At 32.3% G+C, this 19,408-nt stretch overlaps 1 protein-coding gene across 2 annotated transcripts in view; it reads left to right on the forward strand.

Moving 5' to 3' along the window:
- Positions 1–19,408, forward strand: part of LOC115885092 (multidrug resistance-associated protein 4-like) — a 166,132-nt gene that overhangs the window by 144,169 nt on the left and 2,555 nt on the right. For both annotated transcript variants that reach the window (XM_030903877.1, XM_030903876.1), the window contains exons 3-14: positions 2,721–2,831; positions 6,444–6,620; positions 7,773–7,932; positions 8,653–8,875; positions 8,935–9,230; positions 10,634–11,419; positions 11,477–11,713; positions 13,465–13,612; positions 13,667–14,082; positions 16,140–16,290; positions 16,352–16,582; positions 18,912–19,406. In XM_030903877.1, the coding sequence (XP_030759737.1) occupies positions 2,721–2,831; positions 6,444–6,620; positions 7,773–7,932; positions 8,653–8,875; positions 8,935–9,230; positions 10,634–11,419; positions 11,477–11,713; positions 13,465–13,612; positions 13,667–14,082; positions 16,140–16,290; positions 16,352–16,582; positions 18,912–19,406 (3,431 nt within the window). The remainder of the gene's footprint in view (positions 1–2,720; positions 2,832–6,443; positions 6,621–7,772; positions 7,933–8,652; positions 8,876–8,934; positions 9,231–10,633; positions 11,420–11,476; positions 11,714–13,464; positions 13,613–13,666; positions 14,083–16,139; positions 16,291–16,351; positions 16,583–18,911; positions 19,407–19,408) is intronic.

Below are 19,408 nucleotides of genomic sequence, written 5' to 3' on the forward strand. Positions count from 1 at the left end.
ACTGCAATTTCACAAAATTGAAAATATTTCAAAAACGGCAAGGTTTAAGTATAATAAACCCTAATCAAATTTATCTTTATTTTAATCGTAGAAACTAAAAATGTAATAATATACAGGGTGTTCCGTTTAAAAAAAATACAACTTTGATATTTTTTACTTGTTTGGGACACTCTGGATCTTGTAAAATTAATTTTAAATTGTACCTCTAATAGTCCTTCATCGAACCCAAAACTTACAATTTGTAAAAACCTCATCGTTTAGCTACAATACTCCGTGTCGTATGTAGTGAACAACCCTGTATTTAAAATCAGAACTCAAAAAATGGGTGGTTTCCACACTGGACGTTCTTGTACAGACAACATATGTGTGTTACAACAAATAATTGATAAGAGGAGAGCTCTCGAAATTTGGACACGCATCTGATATTTTCTAGATTTAGAGAAAGCCTATGACAACTGTGCCTTTGAAGAAATTATTTGAAATCTTGGTTGAGACAAATATGAGTAAAACATATAGGTATCAATGCAATCTAGAATATGTACAAAAATCCAAAAAGTATGATCAGACAGGGGAAGTTCCTATTGGAATCCTTCCTGACATCGAAAGGACTCAGACAGCAAGTCGTACTTACAGTAACTGTTATCCTCAAAATTTCATTTAAATCGCTAAAAGCACTTGGAAGAATTATAATAAATCGAAAAAAATTAAGATTTTAATCCCCTGTAGCACAAAATCTATAACCACGTAATATATTCTGTGCGTATTTATTCTGTGTTATTGCGTGCTACAAAGCACAGAATACCTATATAATATTCTGTGCCTGTTTCTCCGAAACAAAGCAGAATCGGACTCATGTTGATTTAAATAATAAATCTTATTTTTACATGAGGAATCTCCTCACGAGAGATGGCACATGTTTTTTGAAACACCCTGTATACATATTGTTTCAAAATAATTGTAAAATTATCATTTATTTGAATAAACAATAGTTTTTATCTATTTATTGAAATCTGGAGACAAGTTGTAATATCTAATAGTATAATACCCTTGTTTATATAGGCTGTTTCAAAAAACATGTGCCATCTCTCGTGGGGAGATTCCTCACGTAAAAATAAGATTTATTTTTCATATCAACATAGGTCCGATTCTGCTTTGTTTCGTAGCTACATTTTTAATATTTTTTCGATTTATTGTAATTTTCTTCCAAGTACTTTTAGCGTTTTAAATGAAATTTTTAGGGTAAAAGTTACTATAAATACGACATATTTTACTGTTAAAAAAGTCTCGACATATTCACCAGGGACGTGCATATGGGTTGTCATTGGAATATTTTTCTAAAAAAAGCACGTACGCATGTAGTTTAATGCTGATTAAAAGTTGTTTCTTGGTCTTTTGTAGCGGCCTTCTAGATGAGATAAACGCAATTTTATTAATTTTTTTGATCCAAGTCAATAGCAACCTTTAAAATTTTTTAATATCATTAACTTGTGAAAATTTTAAGTAAGTACCCATTGTTTCATCATTAAAAAATATGAAAAAAAGTTTCTATAAACATGGATACGAAAATGCATAGATTTAGAGTTACAGGATGTTAACGCTTTTCAAAATTAGGTTTTTTGTAATTATTTTAAATATCATTATTTTTTATTTGAAATTGCTGTAGGTTGGACTAATAGTAATAATAACTAATATTAATAATATTAATAAATTAGGTAAAATATGTGATTTATTAATTTTGTTTTTATTTTAATTTTATTAAATGTGGTTTAATAAAATAGCGTTTATCTCATCAAGAAGGCCGAATTCAACAAAATATCAAGGGATATCTTTTAATTGGCATTAAACGGCCTACACAATTTTTATATCAAAAGAAAAAAGTCAGTGGCGCACATGTTTATTTTTTAAAAAATATTCCAGTGATTACCCATTTGCACGTCCCTGGTGAATTTATCTCCACTTTTTTAGCATTAAAATATGTCGCAGTTATAGTAACTTTTACCCTCAAAATTTCATTCGAAACGCTGAAAATTACTTGGAAGAAAATTATAATAAATCGAAAAAATATTAAGACTTTAACACCCTGTAGCTACGAAACAAAGCAGAATCGGACCTATATTGATACGAAAAATAAATCTTGTTTTTACGTGAGGAATCTTCCCACGAGAGATGGCACATGTTTTCTGAAACACCCTGTATATTAAAATCAAGGGTAATACCAATAGTTTTCTTAATTATAGTTAAGTTATAATATATTGCCTAGACCTAGAATAATATCAGAGAAGAGATACAAATCTGTTTTCTATGGTAATTTAATCTAAGGACGAAACCAGAGGCCGAAACATATTTCTTCTTTTATATAACCAGATAGCGTCACTGAGGCCACCTGATATTTTCCCGCAATCATAAAACCAAACAACCATTTGATAAACAGGCTTCTTGACAACAGCACTCACGAGATCCATTAACAAGGGCAGTACTAGAAATAACAACCCTCGACTAGATTACCTATCTGTTAACTTTTTTGACATGTCGAATAAATTTAAAGGTTCTGGAATGTAGAGTCACGTCTCCACTGAAGAGGTTGCTGACAAGTTGACTGTTTATCTTTCACTTCATTCTTTCGCTTGTTTATCAATGCCTTTCTTAATAACGTACTGATTATTTATTTATTTATGGCCATTCATAATTTTAGAATAATGTTTTGTTGTTTTTTTTTTCAGATACACGATTGGGATGTTCAAAAAAGGTTACTCGAAGACTTTCGAAGTGGATGACCTGTACAATCCCATCAAGAGTGATAGAAGTATGATTTTGGGTGATAGGTTGGAAAGGTAACTGTTTTCAATTTATAGTTCGTTCACATCGGTGGCGGAGACGTATTTAGAACCAGGCGTATTGAATCTATCCAGCTGGAATTCAATCAGAATTTGATAAACTGTGAAATAAATTTAAGGAATAATTTCCTTGCAAAATGTAACTGGTGTGGTGTTTATTGCCGTTTGATTGTTTCAATGTTTGAGTGAAACATAAAAAAACAATGCCTACAACTGAAAAATTAGTCAACGAATAATAAAATTAATCGCAAAAAAACTGAAAATTAATGTAATCGCAGAAAAAAATGTGTAAATTTTGACATTATTTGTCAATTTTAAAAAGACAACAAATATTATTAATAATTTTAATACAAGTATATAATTAATATATTTCTAAAAAATCATAATACCGGGTGCGTTTCAAAAGTGGTTCATCCCTATAAGTTTTTTTATTTTTTCAGATAAAAAATCGAGATTTGGTATCTTAGTAATAACATAAATTATTAGGTATTGATTGGTATAGTCAATTGTTTTCGATCACTTCCTGTTTCACCGGAAATGACTACGACTTTTGATTTTTAAATGGCACCCTCGGTATTTTGTTACTTTATTCGATAGTAAATATCACTCTGAATAGAGTGACATATCATATGTCAACTTTTGACATTTTCGAATAGGAAATCTTACTTAAATTGCAACATGCGATTCATAACGACAATTTGACTCGAAATACCAAGTGTGAGGTACTAAATTATTCGTAAAAAAGTTTTTTTTTCAAATTAGCATATTTGAAAAAAACTTGAGCCACCCTCGTTCCATTTGAAAAAATTGAGAGATTAAAAATACAATTTGGGCTTCTTTAAACCGGCCAGGACAAGACACTAAAAACTTTAGACGTTCAAATAGGGAACCTTTATTCTTCCGCAAATATATCCATAGGATTAGATCCATGGGCAGATAGTCAGGCGGTCTCGACGGCCAACGTCTGGGATCTTGGTTAGCTATTCAATTGTTTTTGAAATTGGCTGCAAAAATTTGCAGATAACTTCAGCGTTCAGAGGCGGTGGAAAAATTTTTGAGTTCCATTAAGGGCATATCATCAATAAGGGGCCCAAAGCCGACTAGTTAAAAGTGGCATACTTTTAAAAATTCTGTATTTCGAAGGGGATTATAACAAAATATCAAGTGTACTATATTTTTGGAACGGTAATTTTAAATTATTTTCAGTTAATTAAAAATATAGAGGGTGTCCCAAATAAAAAATCATTTTTTCTGTTGATAACTATTAAATTATTAATTTTAAAAAAAGTATACTTAAACCATTAAATTCTACGTAAAATTTTCCATTTTCCGTTTTCCATAGTAAAAAAGTTACAGCGATTTGTTAAAAATGCACATTTTTGAAAAACACCCCCTAACTCCGAGACGGTAACAGATATTGATGTACGGTTTTCACCATCATGTTTTTGATGAAAATTGAGCTCCAGACACCGATATTAGTTTTCGTCTATCTTCTATAGAAAAGGGTGTTTCCATTTAAAAGCGTCGAATTTGACCCACACTGTACATGGGTGTTCCATTTAACAAAAATCATCCCGATCTACTCACACTTTTTGAGCCACTCTCTAGAAGTTAAAATATTTTCCTGATGTACATGCTAACACATACTTTAGGTTTGCACTTAAACAAAATTCCCAACTTTTTTATTCTAGGAGCTACAAATTCCCGACGCACTTTTGCCGGACCCTGTATAGTAATTATTTTATAATGAAGGGAAATTTAAAAATATTTTTATACAATGCGCCAATGCGTCTATAATATTTTATTTTTTAATATTATAGCCCTCTTTATTGTTATACTATCATCTATATGTAAGTTTTAAGGTTTTTAATATAAATATTTTCAATTTTATGTCAAAAATGACATCTTCAGAATGGATACTTTTCACTCAGTGATAAAGATTTTGAGTATATTTTATAACTAACTTTTTGGATATAAATATCTTAAAAAAATAAACGCAAAAAAGTTGACTATGATATTAAATATTTAGAGAAATAAATCCTTCTTCCAAAATGCAAGTCGCACAATTTCTTTAATAAATGTATCGACACGGAAAATTTAAAAAACTTAATTTCTTTTTACACTATAGACGTACTCTTAAGGATTCCGTAGGTTCTTAATTTAAAGACTTCTATAAAACCTTTAAACTAATTTATTTTCACAACTTAAACAACAATAAATCTGTTCTGTGAATAAACTACCTACTTATAACACTCTAATACTCTAATCGTTATTTGTTTCCTTCGCCATTTTATCAACAATCTTAAAAATATTTTAACAAAATGACTATAATGAACATTAATTAATGACTTTTTGTTATGACTATTTATTAAGAATAATAATATAATAAAAATAATATATTAACAATATTTTTTATTATTACGAATAAAAAAATTAGTTAAGAATTATTAAAAATATGTCGTCAATCAAAACTAATAATGACCATCTATCAAGCAATGAAAATAAAATTATTATATCGGAGATTATATTACCATAGAAACGCTTTTTCATTTTTAGGATTAATCATATTTTTTATGTTTCTCTAAAACGAACGGGATTAACCATTTTATAGCAAGCATTTTTTTCATAAAAATTGCAATTTTTCTCAAAATTGTTAATAATTAAAAAGTTTTTTTTGTAAAGACAATATATGCGGGAATATTAATGAGAATAAATATTTTTTGTAGAAATAATTAGGCCAACTGATTTAGAGTAAAATCTTTTAAAGTTTCAAAAGGTTTTCTTTTGTTAAGAGGTTAAGATATTCAGAAGATTCAGTCAGCTGATTTGTTCGATATTTCAAGCGATCCTTAAATGTCAAGACTGCATGTGCATCATTTTTCTTTTAAAAGATATTATCGCCAGTTGGTCAAGTATAGATTTATAGATTAATGTACTGGCACTTAGACATGGACGATTAAAAGAACTTTTTTATTAATAATATACAGGGTGTTTCAAAAACTATGTGCCAGTAGTTCCCCACGTAAAAATAAGACTTATTTTTTATATTAACATAGGTCCGATTCTATTTCGTAGCTGCGGGGGGTGAAAATCTTACTTTTTTTTCGATTTATTATAATTTTCTTCCAAGCGCTTTTAATGATTGAAATGAAATTATGAGGGTAAATGTTACTATAAGTTGGACATATTAAAAAAATGTCTATAGATTCACCAGGCACGTGCATATGAGTATCACTGTATAGTATGGTACTATAATTTCGATTTCATTCTTTGATAGATGGTTATAATTAATTTTGATTACTGTCATTTTTTTGTTGTTAAAGTATCACATTTTCCGATAACTACTACCACCCTTGCCGTAGCATTGAGCAGAATAAATTTTGTGCTTCTTTAACATTTTAAAGCAGCAAAAATATAACGTTAATTAAAATTCTATCAACAATATTTATCAAAGAATGAAAACGAAATATATTACTATAGAAACGAGTTTTGATTTTTAAGACTTTAGTCGACTGGATGCCTATTGAATAGGCTGCGATATCTACTGGTAATACAATTTTGTGTCTGTAAAAATTGTGACTATAAATTAATTATTGTATTCTTTTGCAGGGCATGGAATAAAATTTATGAAAAATCCGTCCAGAAAAATCGAAAACCCAGTCTTTTTATTAGCACTTATCACCGCATTTTGCCAGAATACACAATGTTAGCAATAATAATGATATTAATGAATGTGTTCAGTTTGCTGGAACCATTAATGTTAGGAAACCTCTTAAACTACTTCAGGTAACACATAGTTTTGCAATTCCTATTTTATTCTGCTTTTTAAATAGAAAAAAAACTGTGTAATATAATAATTTTACTACGAACCAAAATTTTATATAAATATACTAATTCCATTCCCATCAGTTCTTATTTCCCGTTTAACTTATGATTTGATTAAATTGAAATTGTGCATTATTAATCAATTATTATCAAAATTTAAAAGTCAAAATTACTTGATCTAGTGGTGTATTGATGCCAACCAAAAATTTGTCAATAAAAGGCTTAGATTAGCATTTAAATTCTTCGAGGTGGCTATCGGCCTGATCCACTGTGATCTTTTCAGATCTATTGTGGTACTCGCTGCCTAGAGAAACTCAACAAATTAGACACTACAAAAAAGCACACAAGAAAATAAAGTCCTCTTACTCTGTGTGCCTGTCCACCAAGGGATAGTACGCAATGAAAAAGCAAATAATCTAGGAGCGAACACCCCCACTAACTGGACCAGAACCGTTCTGTTTTCCAAGCGGGAACCAACTGAAGAACCTGGAAGGCTCCATCTGTAACCTGGAATGGGTGTCCAACGGTCTAGGACACTCGACAAAGTTCCTCAGAACTTACGACCGAGAAAAATCAAAGATTTTCCTTGATGTAAGTAAAAACAATCTTCGGATTGTCACGGGGTTTCTCACAGGACACTGTCTCCTCAACGAACATCTCAGTAGGCTGACGCTGAGAAACAACGGCGAATGCAGATTCTGTGGGGAAAATGGGGAAACACCAGGACACCTTATCACTGAGTGCGCCGAGACGTCGACCGTTCGTGCCATGAACTTTGGTAGGGCTGATGTCGAGGATGGAGAGTTAGCTTTTGTAGAGTCGTCTCAGATACTGGCTTTTGTTAAAGCCCTGAGACTATATGATTAGTTATAGCTCATTATAACTCAAGAAAGGGGAACACAATAGATCTGTAAGGTCGCAGTGATTAACTCGCCCCTTCTAAACATTCTACATTCTACTCTTCTGACCATTATTTCACATTCTCCAGTCTAGGTAATCCCATCGCTCGTCATTTTAACTGATCAACTCTTAATTTAGCGTCAACTTGATGCGTTTTTTTTTCGATCATACGCGGTATGCTTTAAATTATCTAACTTTAAAATTATTTTTTAGGAACGATAGTGATATTACTAAAGATCAGGCGTTCATATATGCTGGTGCTATTGTAATTTGTATTTTTGCTACTACACTTTTGAATAACCAATATATCATGGGTGCTTTTCATGATGGAATGAAAGTAAGAGCAGCTGCATGTGCTCTTATATACAGAAAGGTAAAATTTTTGTTTAATAGCTTTATTCACTATTTAATAGTGAAAAAATCCTTTAGCAACGTTGCATACAACCCTGCTGTTGATGTAGGTTGCCTTCTAAGTTTTTACAAAAAGTGAAACAGAAACGAACAAGTTCGAAACAAAGTGCTTTATATTACTTTCCGAAATATTCGTTCTTAAGGTCTATACATCTTTGCATACGCTCAAACCAATTCTGGAAACATTTTTTCCACTCTGAAGCTGATATCGTAGAAACATGGTTTTGAAAGTCTTCAACAACTTCATGAGGTGATGAAAATTGCTGTCCGCGATCTTTTGTTTGACAGTGGGGAACAAGAAACAGTCATTAGGCGATAAATTAGGTGAATACGGGCAATGATACATTAATTCGATGTTTTTCTCCTTCAAATATTCAGTTGTTTGACATGATTTGTGGGAGGTGGCATTGTCGTGATGAAGAATAATGCGACGTTTTTTGTTATTTTGCCTTATTTAATCGAAGACCGTTGGCAAACACATTTTTGTATACAATTCCGCATTAACAGTTCTTCGATCCTCTAATGGAATGGTTGCCGACGTGTCCAGTACAACCGAAGAAACAAGCGATTAGAAAAACCTAAAAGGCAAAACCTACATAGTATATAAATTGAAAAAATAATATTTATTTACATAATACATCGTTATTCACTATTACGTATTTCCATTTATTTTTTATTACAGTCGTTAAGATTGAGTAAAACAGCTTTGGGAGAAACGGCATCAGGAAAAATTGTGAATCTGTTGTCCAACGATGTTAGTCGATTCGACTTGGTCAGTATTTTCATCCATCACATGTGGGCCTCCCCAATCATCACATTTATTGTTACATACTTCTTGTGGGCAGAAGCAGGATGGGCAGGACTAATTGGTATCGCAACTGTATTTGTAGTAGTACCAATTCAAGGTAAATCCCTTAACATATTTCAAATTGATGAATTTACTTTTATGGTATAATTTTTACAGGCTATACGGGTAAACTGTCCGCAGTCTACAGGAAAGCTACAGCTTTGAAAACTGACGAAAGAGTTCGATTGATGGATGAGATTCTTTCAGGTATACAGGTTATAAAGATGTACGCCTGGGAGAAACCATTTGCCAAGCTAATTAAATTTGCTAGAAAAGCTGAACTAAAAATTATTACTAAATCTTCATACGTCCGAGGTCTCTATATGACCTTTAACCTGTTTACTACTCGAGTGGCCTTATTTAGTACTCTTATTACTCTTGCCTTAACAGACAAACCAATCACCGCCTCAGCAGTAAGTTTTTTTCTGACTGACATAAACTAATCAAAACGAATTAGGGATCGATATGTGTATCTGTATTTATTATGTTTATAGACTTTGATACAAAAACGTAATTATTTCCCGTCATAAACAAATAACAGTAAAGATGCACCCGAAGACGCATAAATTCCATAACATTTTTTTATAAAAATTATAAAAAAATAAAAAGCGTTTAAATACTGAAGAAGTCATCAGAGCTACAACTTTATTGCAGGAGTGTCGTTCACAACGATACGTGTCGCAGTTTTTTTTATGTTACACAATCGGTCATTTCCAGACTATGGAATAGACACAGAGAACATGGTTTTGTTGTCCGGAGACCATATCCTCAACGGGTATCAACAACGAGGCGGGAAGATCGGTATTTTGTTCAAGCCGCTCTTCGTGAAAGAACACTTACCGCAAGAACCCTACAAAATCTTCTTACGATCGCCATAGGAACTCAAATTTTAAGTTAAACTGTAAGAAATAGGCTACATGAAGTTAACATTCGATCAAGGCGAGCCGCTGTTGTACCATTTAACTGCTAATCATCGTAGGGCAGGAGGGATATTTCTCAAGAACATCTTCACTGGGCGCGGATCAGTGGAGTCCCGTTTTCGACTAAGTCAGAATGATGCCCGGCGGAGAGTATACACACGGGAGGTATAACTTTAAATAGGCTACGGACTTGTATGTGTTTCTAGACGACATAATTAATGCTGAACGATACAGGGATGAAATTCTTGAACCATATGTTATTCCATTTGCTGCTCAACATGGTCCAGAATTCATCTTACAACAGGATAATCCCAGGCCTAATACTGCAAGAGTAGTTACTTGTAGAGTAGACCCTAAAGAGTCCCAATATCACAATCATGGATTGGCCTGCTGGATAGCCCTGTTCTCAATTGATCCCTATTGAGCACCTTTGGGACCTACTAAAGAGAAGACTACAAAGTCGTCCACAAGTACCAGATTTCAATCTTCAAATCTTTGAGAGGAGTGGAATGCCTTTCATCAAGAGATCATTCGGAGCCTCATTCATTCTATGACAAATCCGTGTGCAGAAGTGCATAGAAACCGCGGAGGACACACACATTATTAGGGAAAAAAATATTTCTGTTGACAAAGACAAAAATTGTTTAGCATTGTTTTCGATACATATTGTCATAGTCATTCATAACGTAATAAAAATACAATTTTCAGCAGTTTGACAACTTTTTTCGTCATGAACATCAAGGTGCATACATTCAAACTTAATTCCTAAGGAAAATATGTATTGCTACGTTTATATGTTCAAATAAATATATTTTCTTTGTTTAAACGAAATTTATCAAAGTGATCCCTAATTCGTTTTGACTACTTTATTTATTTTACTAATGAAGTTTTTTTAGGCTTTTGTTTTGATGTCTTACTTGAACTTAGTTTCTCATACAATGTCTCAAATGTTTGTAAGAGGTATATCTGAAATGGCTGAGCTTATTGTGGCTATTCACCGTTTGGAAGAATTTATGCTTAACGATGAATTTGATGCTCAAAAACCGTTATCTATGAGCGACAATAACGAAGAAGATAAATATATAGTTAAATTGCAAGACCTAACAGTAAAATGGAACGCCAGATTATCAGATACTGCTTTAGATAACATTAATCTATCAGTCCGAAAGGGAATGCTTGTTGGCATTATTGGCCCAGTAGGAAGTGGAAAAAGTTCGCTACTTCAAACAATTTTAGGAGAACTAGAATTGGTATCCGGAAAAATTAATTTAAACGGAACTATTTCTTATGCATCTCAAGAGCCTTGGGTCTTTGCCGCAACAGTTAGGCAAAATATTTTGTTTGGGGCAGATTATGATAAAAAGAGGTATAGCGATGTAGTGAAGGCGTGTGCACTGGAAAAAGATTTCGACCAGTTCTCTAACGGCGATTTAACTATTGTTGGCGATAGAGGAGCCTCTTTAAGTGGTGGACAGAAAGCTAGAATTAATCTTGCCAGAGCAATCTACAGGGAAGCTGACATTTATCTGCTAGATGATCCTCTATCCGCTGTAGATATCCATGTTTCTAAACATCTTTATGATCTCTGTATCAATGGTTATCTTTGTGACAAAACTCGTATTCTAGTAACTCATCAAGTGCATCATTTAAAGGACGCTGATCATATTATTATCTTTAATAATGTAATATTTTATTAGTTTATTTTTGTTTTCAAAATGAATCAAAACATTATTTTATAGGGAAAAATTGAAAATGAAGGTTCGTTTAAAGAATTATCAGAAAGTGATAATCTCTACGCCAAATTGCTAACCAGCGAACCGGAGATTTCCGAAGAAGAGAAGCAAAAACTTACGGAATACGCCAGGGCAGATAGGAAGATGTCTGTAAAGAGTATTAAATCTCTGGCAAGTGCGTTAAGTGAACTTAGCATACCTGAAGCAATATTAGCTGAACAGGATGAGGATGATGACGAAAAAGTAAGATGCAAAACTTTATTTTATATACAGGGTAACACACCACATTCGCCGCGATTAATTATACAAAAACGGAAAGAGGTAGAAACAAAATATTTTTTTGGGTATATGTGGGAAGGCAATGTGCATAATTTAAAATTATTTTGCAATGTACAGGGTGTGTCAGAACTAAGATCCATACCAAAGTTATATTTGTTTTTATGGAACATGCGGTATTTTATTTAATTTTTGGATTCTTGGACATAAAATATGGCATTTATTAACTATACTACTTTAACTTTACTAAAAAATTGATCGCTTCCTTAAATTTATACAGGGGTATCAAAAATGGCCTATGTTAAATATTTATTTTACATCAAAACTTCGTTATTTCAAGTGCAATACTCTGTATTTTTTTTAAATAAGTCGAAGCAAATTTAAATGCTATTTCAAACTATATTAGTTATACTTTATTTTTTTATACTTATCTGGCTCAGATTTTAAATGAAAAGCGTTTTTTCAATAAAATGGCAACCAAGAGAGCTGATATCTTCATGATAATTTGCTAGTGACAGTAAGATTCCAGATTTCAAAATCGCAATTAGTTTATTTCATTTATCTATGTTTAGTTACTATTTAGGACTTTTTTTATTTAAATTTAGAGCAGTTTACTTTTATTTAAAATACCTACAATAGTTTAATAAGTACCTATTTATTATTTTATCAAGAAAAACGAAGAAGTAGTTCTTTGAATGATATTACAATGACCTGTAGATATAGTGGATTTTCTATAAAAGGAAAGCTTATCAGCAATATTCTTATTTGGATATTTTTGAGCATAAACCCTTCAGACCAACAAGCAATTTTCCTCACAAAACGAAATCACTCGTAACATATCCATTCTTTCAGCAAGCAGATACTGCTTCATTTTTGATTTTTTTTATAAAATAATGCTTACTTATTAAACTATTGTAAGGAAATTAAATAAAAGTAAACTGTTATAAATTTAAATAAAGTCCCTAAACTAATGTGATTTTGTTGTTTGTAATAGCTACCGTCGCTAGAAAATTTCCATGGCGATATGATTTTTCCATGGCCATCTTGATTGTCATTTTATTGAAAAATCTTTTTATTCAAAATCTGGACCAAATAAGTATAGGACACACTAATATAATTTGAAAGAGCATTTAAATATGCTTCTATTTATTTTAAAAACTAGAGACTTTAAATAACGAAGTTTTTATATAAAATAAAAATTTAAAGTGGATCAGCAATTTTTGGTACCCATTTAAGTAAGTTTTTGGTAATACATTTAAGGATACAATCAACTTTTTCAGTTAAGTTTATTTCTCTATCTTTAAACTCAGCACAAGAATTAATTCTGAAAAGTAATGTACAGGGGTGTTACTAATCTTTTCTACTATAGCATACATAATTAAATATCTTTAAACATCAAAAACCAAAGTTTTTAAACATATTTAACCCTTATAATAAAAGCCTTTTTTTAGGTCCAACAATCCAAAAATGAAATAAAATACCGGTTGTATGTTCCATAAGAAAAAAATATAACTTTGGTATGGATCTTAGTTCTGGAACACCTTGTACATTTCAAAATAATTTTAAATTATGCACATTGCCTACCCACATATTATACCCTTAAAAATAATTGTTTATTACATCTTTCCATTTTCGTAATATCAACCGAGGGGAATGAGGTGACCTTTTTATTAAAACTTTATTTCAAATATTAAAACTTTATTTTATATTTTTTATAGGAAGATGAACCGGAAATTAAGATGAAGGATCTTCAGGAAGAATCTTCCAAAGGAAAAGTTCACGGAAGTTTACTACTAAAATATTTCTTTGCTGGAGGAAATTGTTGCTTTGTCTTCACTGTTATTGCCTTATATTTATTAGCTCAAGGTAAATAAAAGTTGCCCAAAATAAAGGAAAAATCTTAAAAATATTTTAATTTAGGTGCAGCTATGGGGGTAGATTACTTCGTCAGTTTTTGGGTGAAAGTAGAAGAGTTGAAAACAACGAACCTCAATTTAACAGCTACAGGAAATAACGTTAACAATATTACTTCTGATGTAGAAATTTCTCCTCTAAACGTATTCGATGCGCTTCACTGGGAACGAGATACCTTTATATATATTTATGGAGGGCTAGTTTTGGCACTATTCTTCTTAGCATTAAGTCGCTCCATGCTGTTCTACAAGCTAACTATGATTTGCTCTCAAAAGTTACACGACAGTATCTTCTCTAGCGTTGTTCGAGCTCCCATGAGATTTTTTGATACCAATACCGGTGGAAGAATTTTAAATAGATTTTCAAAAGATATAGGATCAGTAGATGAACTGCTGCCTAAAGCAATTTTAGATGCTTCTCAAGTAAGCTTTTATGCCCGGTTCAGACGAAGCAGACAAAACAACGACAAGACAGAAACATTCATGTTTTACGACAAAATTGCGACAAATCCTATACATTTCTGCGACATTTTTGTCTCATTTTTGTTTTGTTTCAAAATTTGGACACTTTTCAATGTCCCGTCTCAAGTCGGTAAAAAAGTGTCTATGTTTTGTTCGTATATTTTACGACAAGTTGTTGGCGCAGTGTGGATGGCGTGTGCTGCCAACTACTGTTAACTACTGGAGACCAGTGAAATCACACATAGTTACCAGAACTCATTCGCAACAACTAAACTTTTGACTTTGTTGTACTTTTGTCCTTGCGGTGTGGACAATTTGTCTCAAGTTTGTCTAGTCAGAATTTCCAATTTTTTGTCGCAAGTTTGTCTCAAAATTGTGTTTCCTTTTTGTCGCCTTGGTCTGGACCCGGCATTATATTTGAAGGATCCAGAAGAAAAACATGAAAAGCACCAATTTCTTAATTTTAGGGTTTTACAATATTGTAGTAGGTCTAACTGGTCCCGACAAAATGTATAAACTCTGCAGAGCAACAGGCTATTAAATCCTTTATGATATATACCTAGTAAAAATATACATACAGGGAAAGAACCTGATAACTACCAGCTATCCAGCGCTCTCCTGTAAAATGAGTAATATGTAATGAGGTGTCGGTATTTGAATAACGCGATTTTGGAGCGGTATTTTTTTGTAACGTCGTGTCGCGCTCTACAACGAATCAGGAACCTGTTACTGAACAACGACGATGATAATAACTACGATATTATAAGTTGTTTATAATTTGTAAATAAATTATTTAAAATCGCTCGTGGATTTGGCTCGAACCACAGTAACCGCATAGCGAAGTGTTTCGCTCCAGCAACTGGAAACTACGTAGCGACGCAGGACCTCGACAGCAACCTATTTCGCTCCAACTGTAGCGCTCCTAGAGTCGCGGTTTCGTCTGTCGCGAACAGATGTAACTGGTAACGACCTAGACCGCGACTTGAGTCGCTCCAGTTCTCGCGCGACTGCTGAAGCGCTCCTAGAGTCGACTTTTTGTCTGTCGCGCTTTGGTTGATCGCTATTGGCGTTGATCCTCCCGTTACAGTGGTTACGTTACTTTCGAGATTGTGATTTTCGGTAAGTTTAGGTACTATAGGCATTTTTGATTGATAATAAATACATGTTAGGTATATTAGATAGTTACAAATAAACATTTTTACAAAAATAAGAAAGAAAAAGAAGAAATATGACCGAAAAAATAAATTTGTAAAGCTACTAAATTCAATACAAATATAATCCCAATTAGTCCATAGTCTGCAAAGAAAGATATATTTACATTTTACTAACATATGGGTATAAAGTAATACTGATTTTATTTTGATTATGCTTTTGTTTAAGCAAAAATATTTCTAAAGTAAACAGCTATTAAGAAAAAAAGAGGGGAAAATATATAAATTCAGTCGGTCATAACGTATATCAGAAGAATATAAATATAAATATTATTGGCAAGAGAATATAAAATTTATAAAAATCTTTCTGCAGTCTGAAGAAAAGGTGGCAAATAAAAATTATTGAGTACCAATAAATTATAGTAATTAATATTATTTATTTAATAGTTTTGTTTCCAAAATTGGAAGCTAAAGTAAGTAAATTCTTCTAGCCATCTGCATGTTGTTTACAAATTTGATTGTGGATTGTTATTGTTTATGAATTTGCATGGACGAGATAACGGCAGGGATGGGAGTAGGTAAAAGGTAGGTAGGTACATCTGACCAGAAATACCGTATAGGCGAGAATAGCGACACTTTGAAGGCCCGAACCTCGGCCTCGGTTACAAAATCGCGGTATTTCTATGGAACGGTCGCTATTGTAACGCGACTGATGTGGAATCGGTATTTCCATCACTAGTAATATGGCGCTTGTCATGTTTTTTCCCTGGACCCTTCATTTTCTATCTCCCTTAGTTTTGTTGTAGTTACACAACAAAGCACATTACATATTATTATTTACATTTAACATTATTTTTATTGTTTTAGTTAATTTTGATGGCATTGGGATCAATTGTGCTCATAACTGTAGTTAATCCAATGTTTTTGATTGTGGTGGTTGTGATCGGTGCTATTTCTTTAGTTTTACGAAGTATATTTTTAAGGACTTCGAAAAATATCAAACGACTTGAAGGCATAAGTACGTAATAAATATTTTTATGTAATTTGCTTTATTTGAATTGTTATTTAATAATTTTTAGTGAGAAGTCCAGTTTTTACACATTTGAATGCGACTTTAAACGGTTTAACAACGATTCGTGCATTTGGAGCTCAGAATATTCTACGTGATGAGTTTGATAAACATCAAGATTCCCACACCAGCGCTTGGTTTATGTACATTGCTGCCAGTTCAGCGTTTGGGTTCTGTATGGATCTCCTCTGTTTTATTTTCATCACTTTAATTACCTTCAGTTTTCTAACTTTTGGAGAAGGTAAATATTAAAACATGAAATATACAGGATGGCTCATTAGTGCGAGGAAGTCCAATATCGTCGTCGTCGTCGAAGGTATTTAAAAAATATACAAATGTTGCATGGTTTTATAGAGGAGCATATCCTAAAAATATTTTGTTGTATACAGGGTATCTCAAAAAAAGTGATGATTCAGTTTTTTTATTTCAAATTGCACCCCTAATTTTTCTGTACAGATTTGGATTCAGCATAAAATTCTGCATATAGTACGCTATTTTTATTTTCTGCACTATGCGGTGTTGCCATTCTATTTCATATTTACTGAAATTTTGGTTAAAAACTAGAGTGAATGCAACTTTATTAATAGCTATATTTTCTTCAACATAAAGGATAACAGAATAAACCCACGAAGGAAAATTTATATATACAGGGTAATTTTTATGGCGTTGCCAACAGCGCAATATTTTAAATACCATACCATATGCAACACTGAGTAGGTATATTATTTTTCTTTTAGATGGAAAATTAAAAAATAAACATTTTTTGAATTTAAAGTATTCTAAGATGTTAGCGGTTTCGGAGATATTGGCGATATTATATTACATATGACTGTTTCAACAGTAAATGTATATCAGAGCCAATTTTTATCAAGATATTGTCTGTTTTTACCATTGCAAATCCCATATGTAATATAATACAGAAAATATCTGCAAAGCCGATAAAAATTTACAATAAAAATTTATAAAAAAAATTACATTTTTTAACTCTGCATCTAAAAGAAAAATAATTAACTGTTACTTTTGGGTCAGCATTTACATGTGTGGAAGTAAATCGCATAGGGATCTTATTAAGTCGGAGTGAGAGAAATGCGACCGACCGACGCGACACGCGACGGTGTGCTGTTGCGGCGTTGCCGATACGCCTTTCCCTATCAAGTAAAGAAAAATCACTATCGCAAACTGCTTATTTTTAAAAGACTTTTTTTCAAGAGATAACTAGATAAAATCATTAGACATGTTTCTGAGCATCTGAAATGGAATTATAAGGATATCGTTAGGGTGTCATTTTTTTATAACGAGAAAACGTCAGTAATCGCGATAATTTAAAAAATCAACTTTTTAACACATAACAGGCCATAACTCAAGAACCACTTTAGATATTGAAACTTTTTTTTTATTTTCAGGATCGGATATTTTACAATATGTTATATTATTATAAGAAAAATTCGATAAGGTTGTTTTTTCCATTCAAAAATTGTAAACAATCCATCCATTTACTTTTAGAGCATAGCAATTTTCAGCAATCGTGTAATTTTTTTATTGATAAAGATTTTCACATACTGTCTACAAAGAAAATACAGCAGAAATATTAACAAAGTTCTTGAAAAAACTACAACCTATTAGTACTAATAGATTTCGAGATATCGATTTTTGAATTCAGTTTTCTAATAGCGCGACCACTATCGAACACCCACTCAATTCCACTTATTTTTACCAAAAATGCAAGTGTTTCTAGCTTTCTTAAAAAAATTCAAGCTATAGGGAAAATTACAACGACTCGTTAATAAATAAACAAATTAAGTATCACGAGACGTAATTAAATCGTGAAGCTGAACGCATGACGTACACCTTTCCCTAGAACTTTAAATACTGACAGAGGTATTGATTGGGTCGACCGGTCAACTGCGACAAATCTGCTATATCCCCTTCCACGTCTCTTAGCGATGTGCACAGTTTCTCGGTTTATTTCATACGTTTGGCAACGTGTTTACTGTCCTCTCTTTGTTCAGTACATTATAAACGCATTGTACTCTTCTTACATACGGAAATCTCGACCCAAGACTAACCTTTGCCAGCCCTTAGTATACCCTGTATATTATTTTGCAATCTCCATATTTATTTTGTTGCATTTAAATAAATAGAGATATATATCATTTTAAATTGCGATATTGGCGACACCATAAAAAATACCTTCTATAGGATAAAGTTTTCCTTGATGGATTTAATCCGTTATCCTTGGTGTTTAGGAAAACATAGCTAAGTATTAATAAATTATATTCACTCCTGTTTTATAACCACTTCTCGGATATAGCGTTTTTAATTAAAATTTTAGTAAATATGAAATAGAATGGTAACACGGCACAGTGCTTCAAATATATCATCATAACTTTTTTTGGAACATCCTGATGACAATAAAGTATTTTTAGCATATGCACCATTATAAACCATGCAACATCTATATAAAACTTTTTTTTTCATATCTTCGCCAACAATGACCATATTGGACGTTCTCGCACTAATGGGCCACCCTGTATTTTATCGGCATTTTTATTGTATAATGTTTTTAATAGATATTGGGTTGAGCGGTGGAGAAGTTGGATTAGCCATTACACAAGCAATTTCATTATCCATGATGGTACAATGGGGTTTGCGCCAGTCTGCCGAAGTAGCTAATCAGTTAATGTCGGTAGAAAGAGTACTAGAATATAAACAATTACCAGCGGAAAAAGAACCGGTAAACCCTAAAAATCCACCCTCCAGCTGGCCTGACAAAGGGGAAGTAATTTTTGAAGACATGGGACTGAAATATGATGAGGAAGGAGCTTTGGTTTTGAAGCACTTGGATTTGACGATTAAACCCAATGAAAAAGTTGGAATTGTGGGAAGAACTGGAGCAGGGAAATCTTCGTTGATCTCCGCACTTTTCCGTTTAGCAAACGTAGAAGGCAAGATCAAAATTGATGAAATGAATACACAAGATATTCCTTTAGAAACTTTAAGATCAAACATTTCTATAATACCGCAGGATCCAGTTCTGTTTTCTGGTACATTGCGTTATAATTTAGGT

Source organism: Sitophilus oryzae, unplaced genomic scaffold (genome assembly GCF_002938485.1).
Source record: "Sitophilus oryzae breed Bouriz unplaced genomic scaffold, Soryzae_2.0 scaffold_371_pilon_pilon, whole genome shotgun sequence".
Classification (NCBI taxonomy): Eukaryota; Metazoa; Arthropoda; class Insecta; order Coleoptera; family Curculionidae; genus Sitophilus; species Sitophilus oryzae.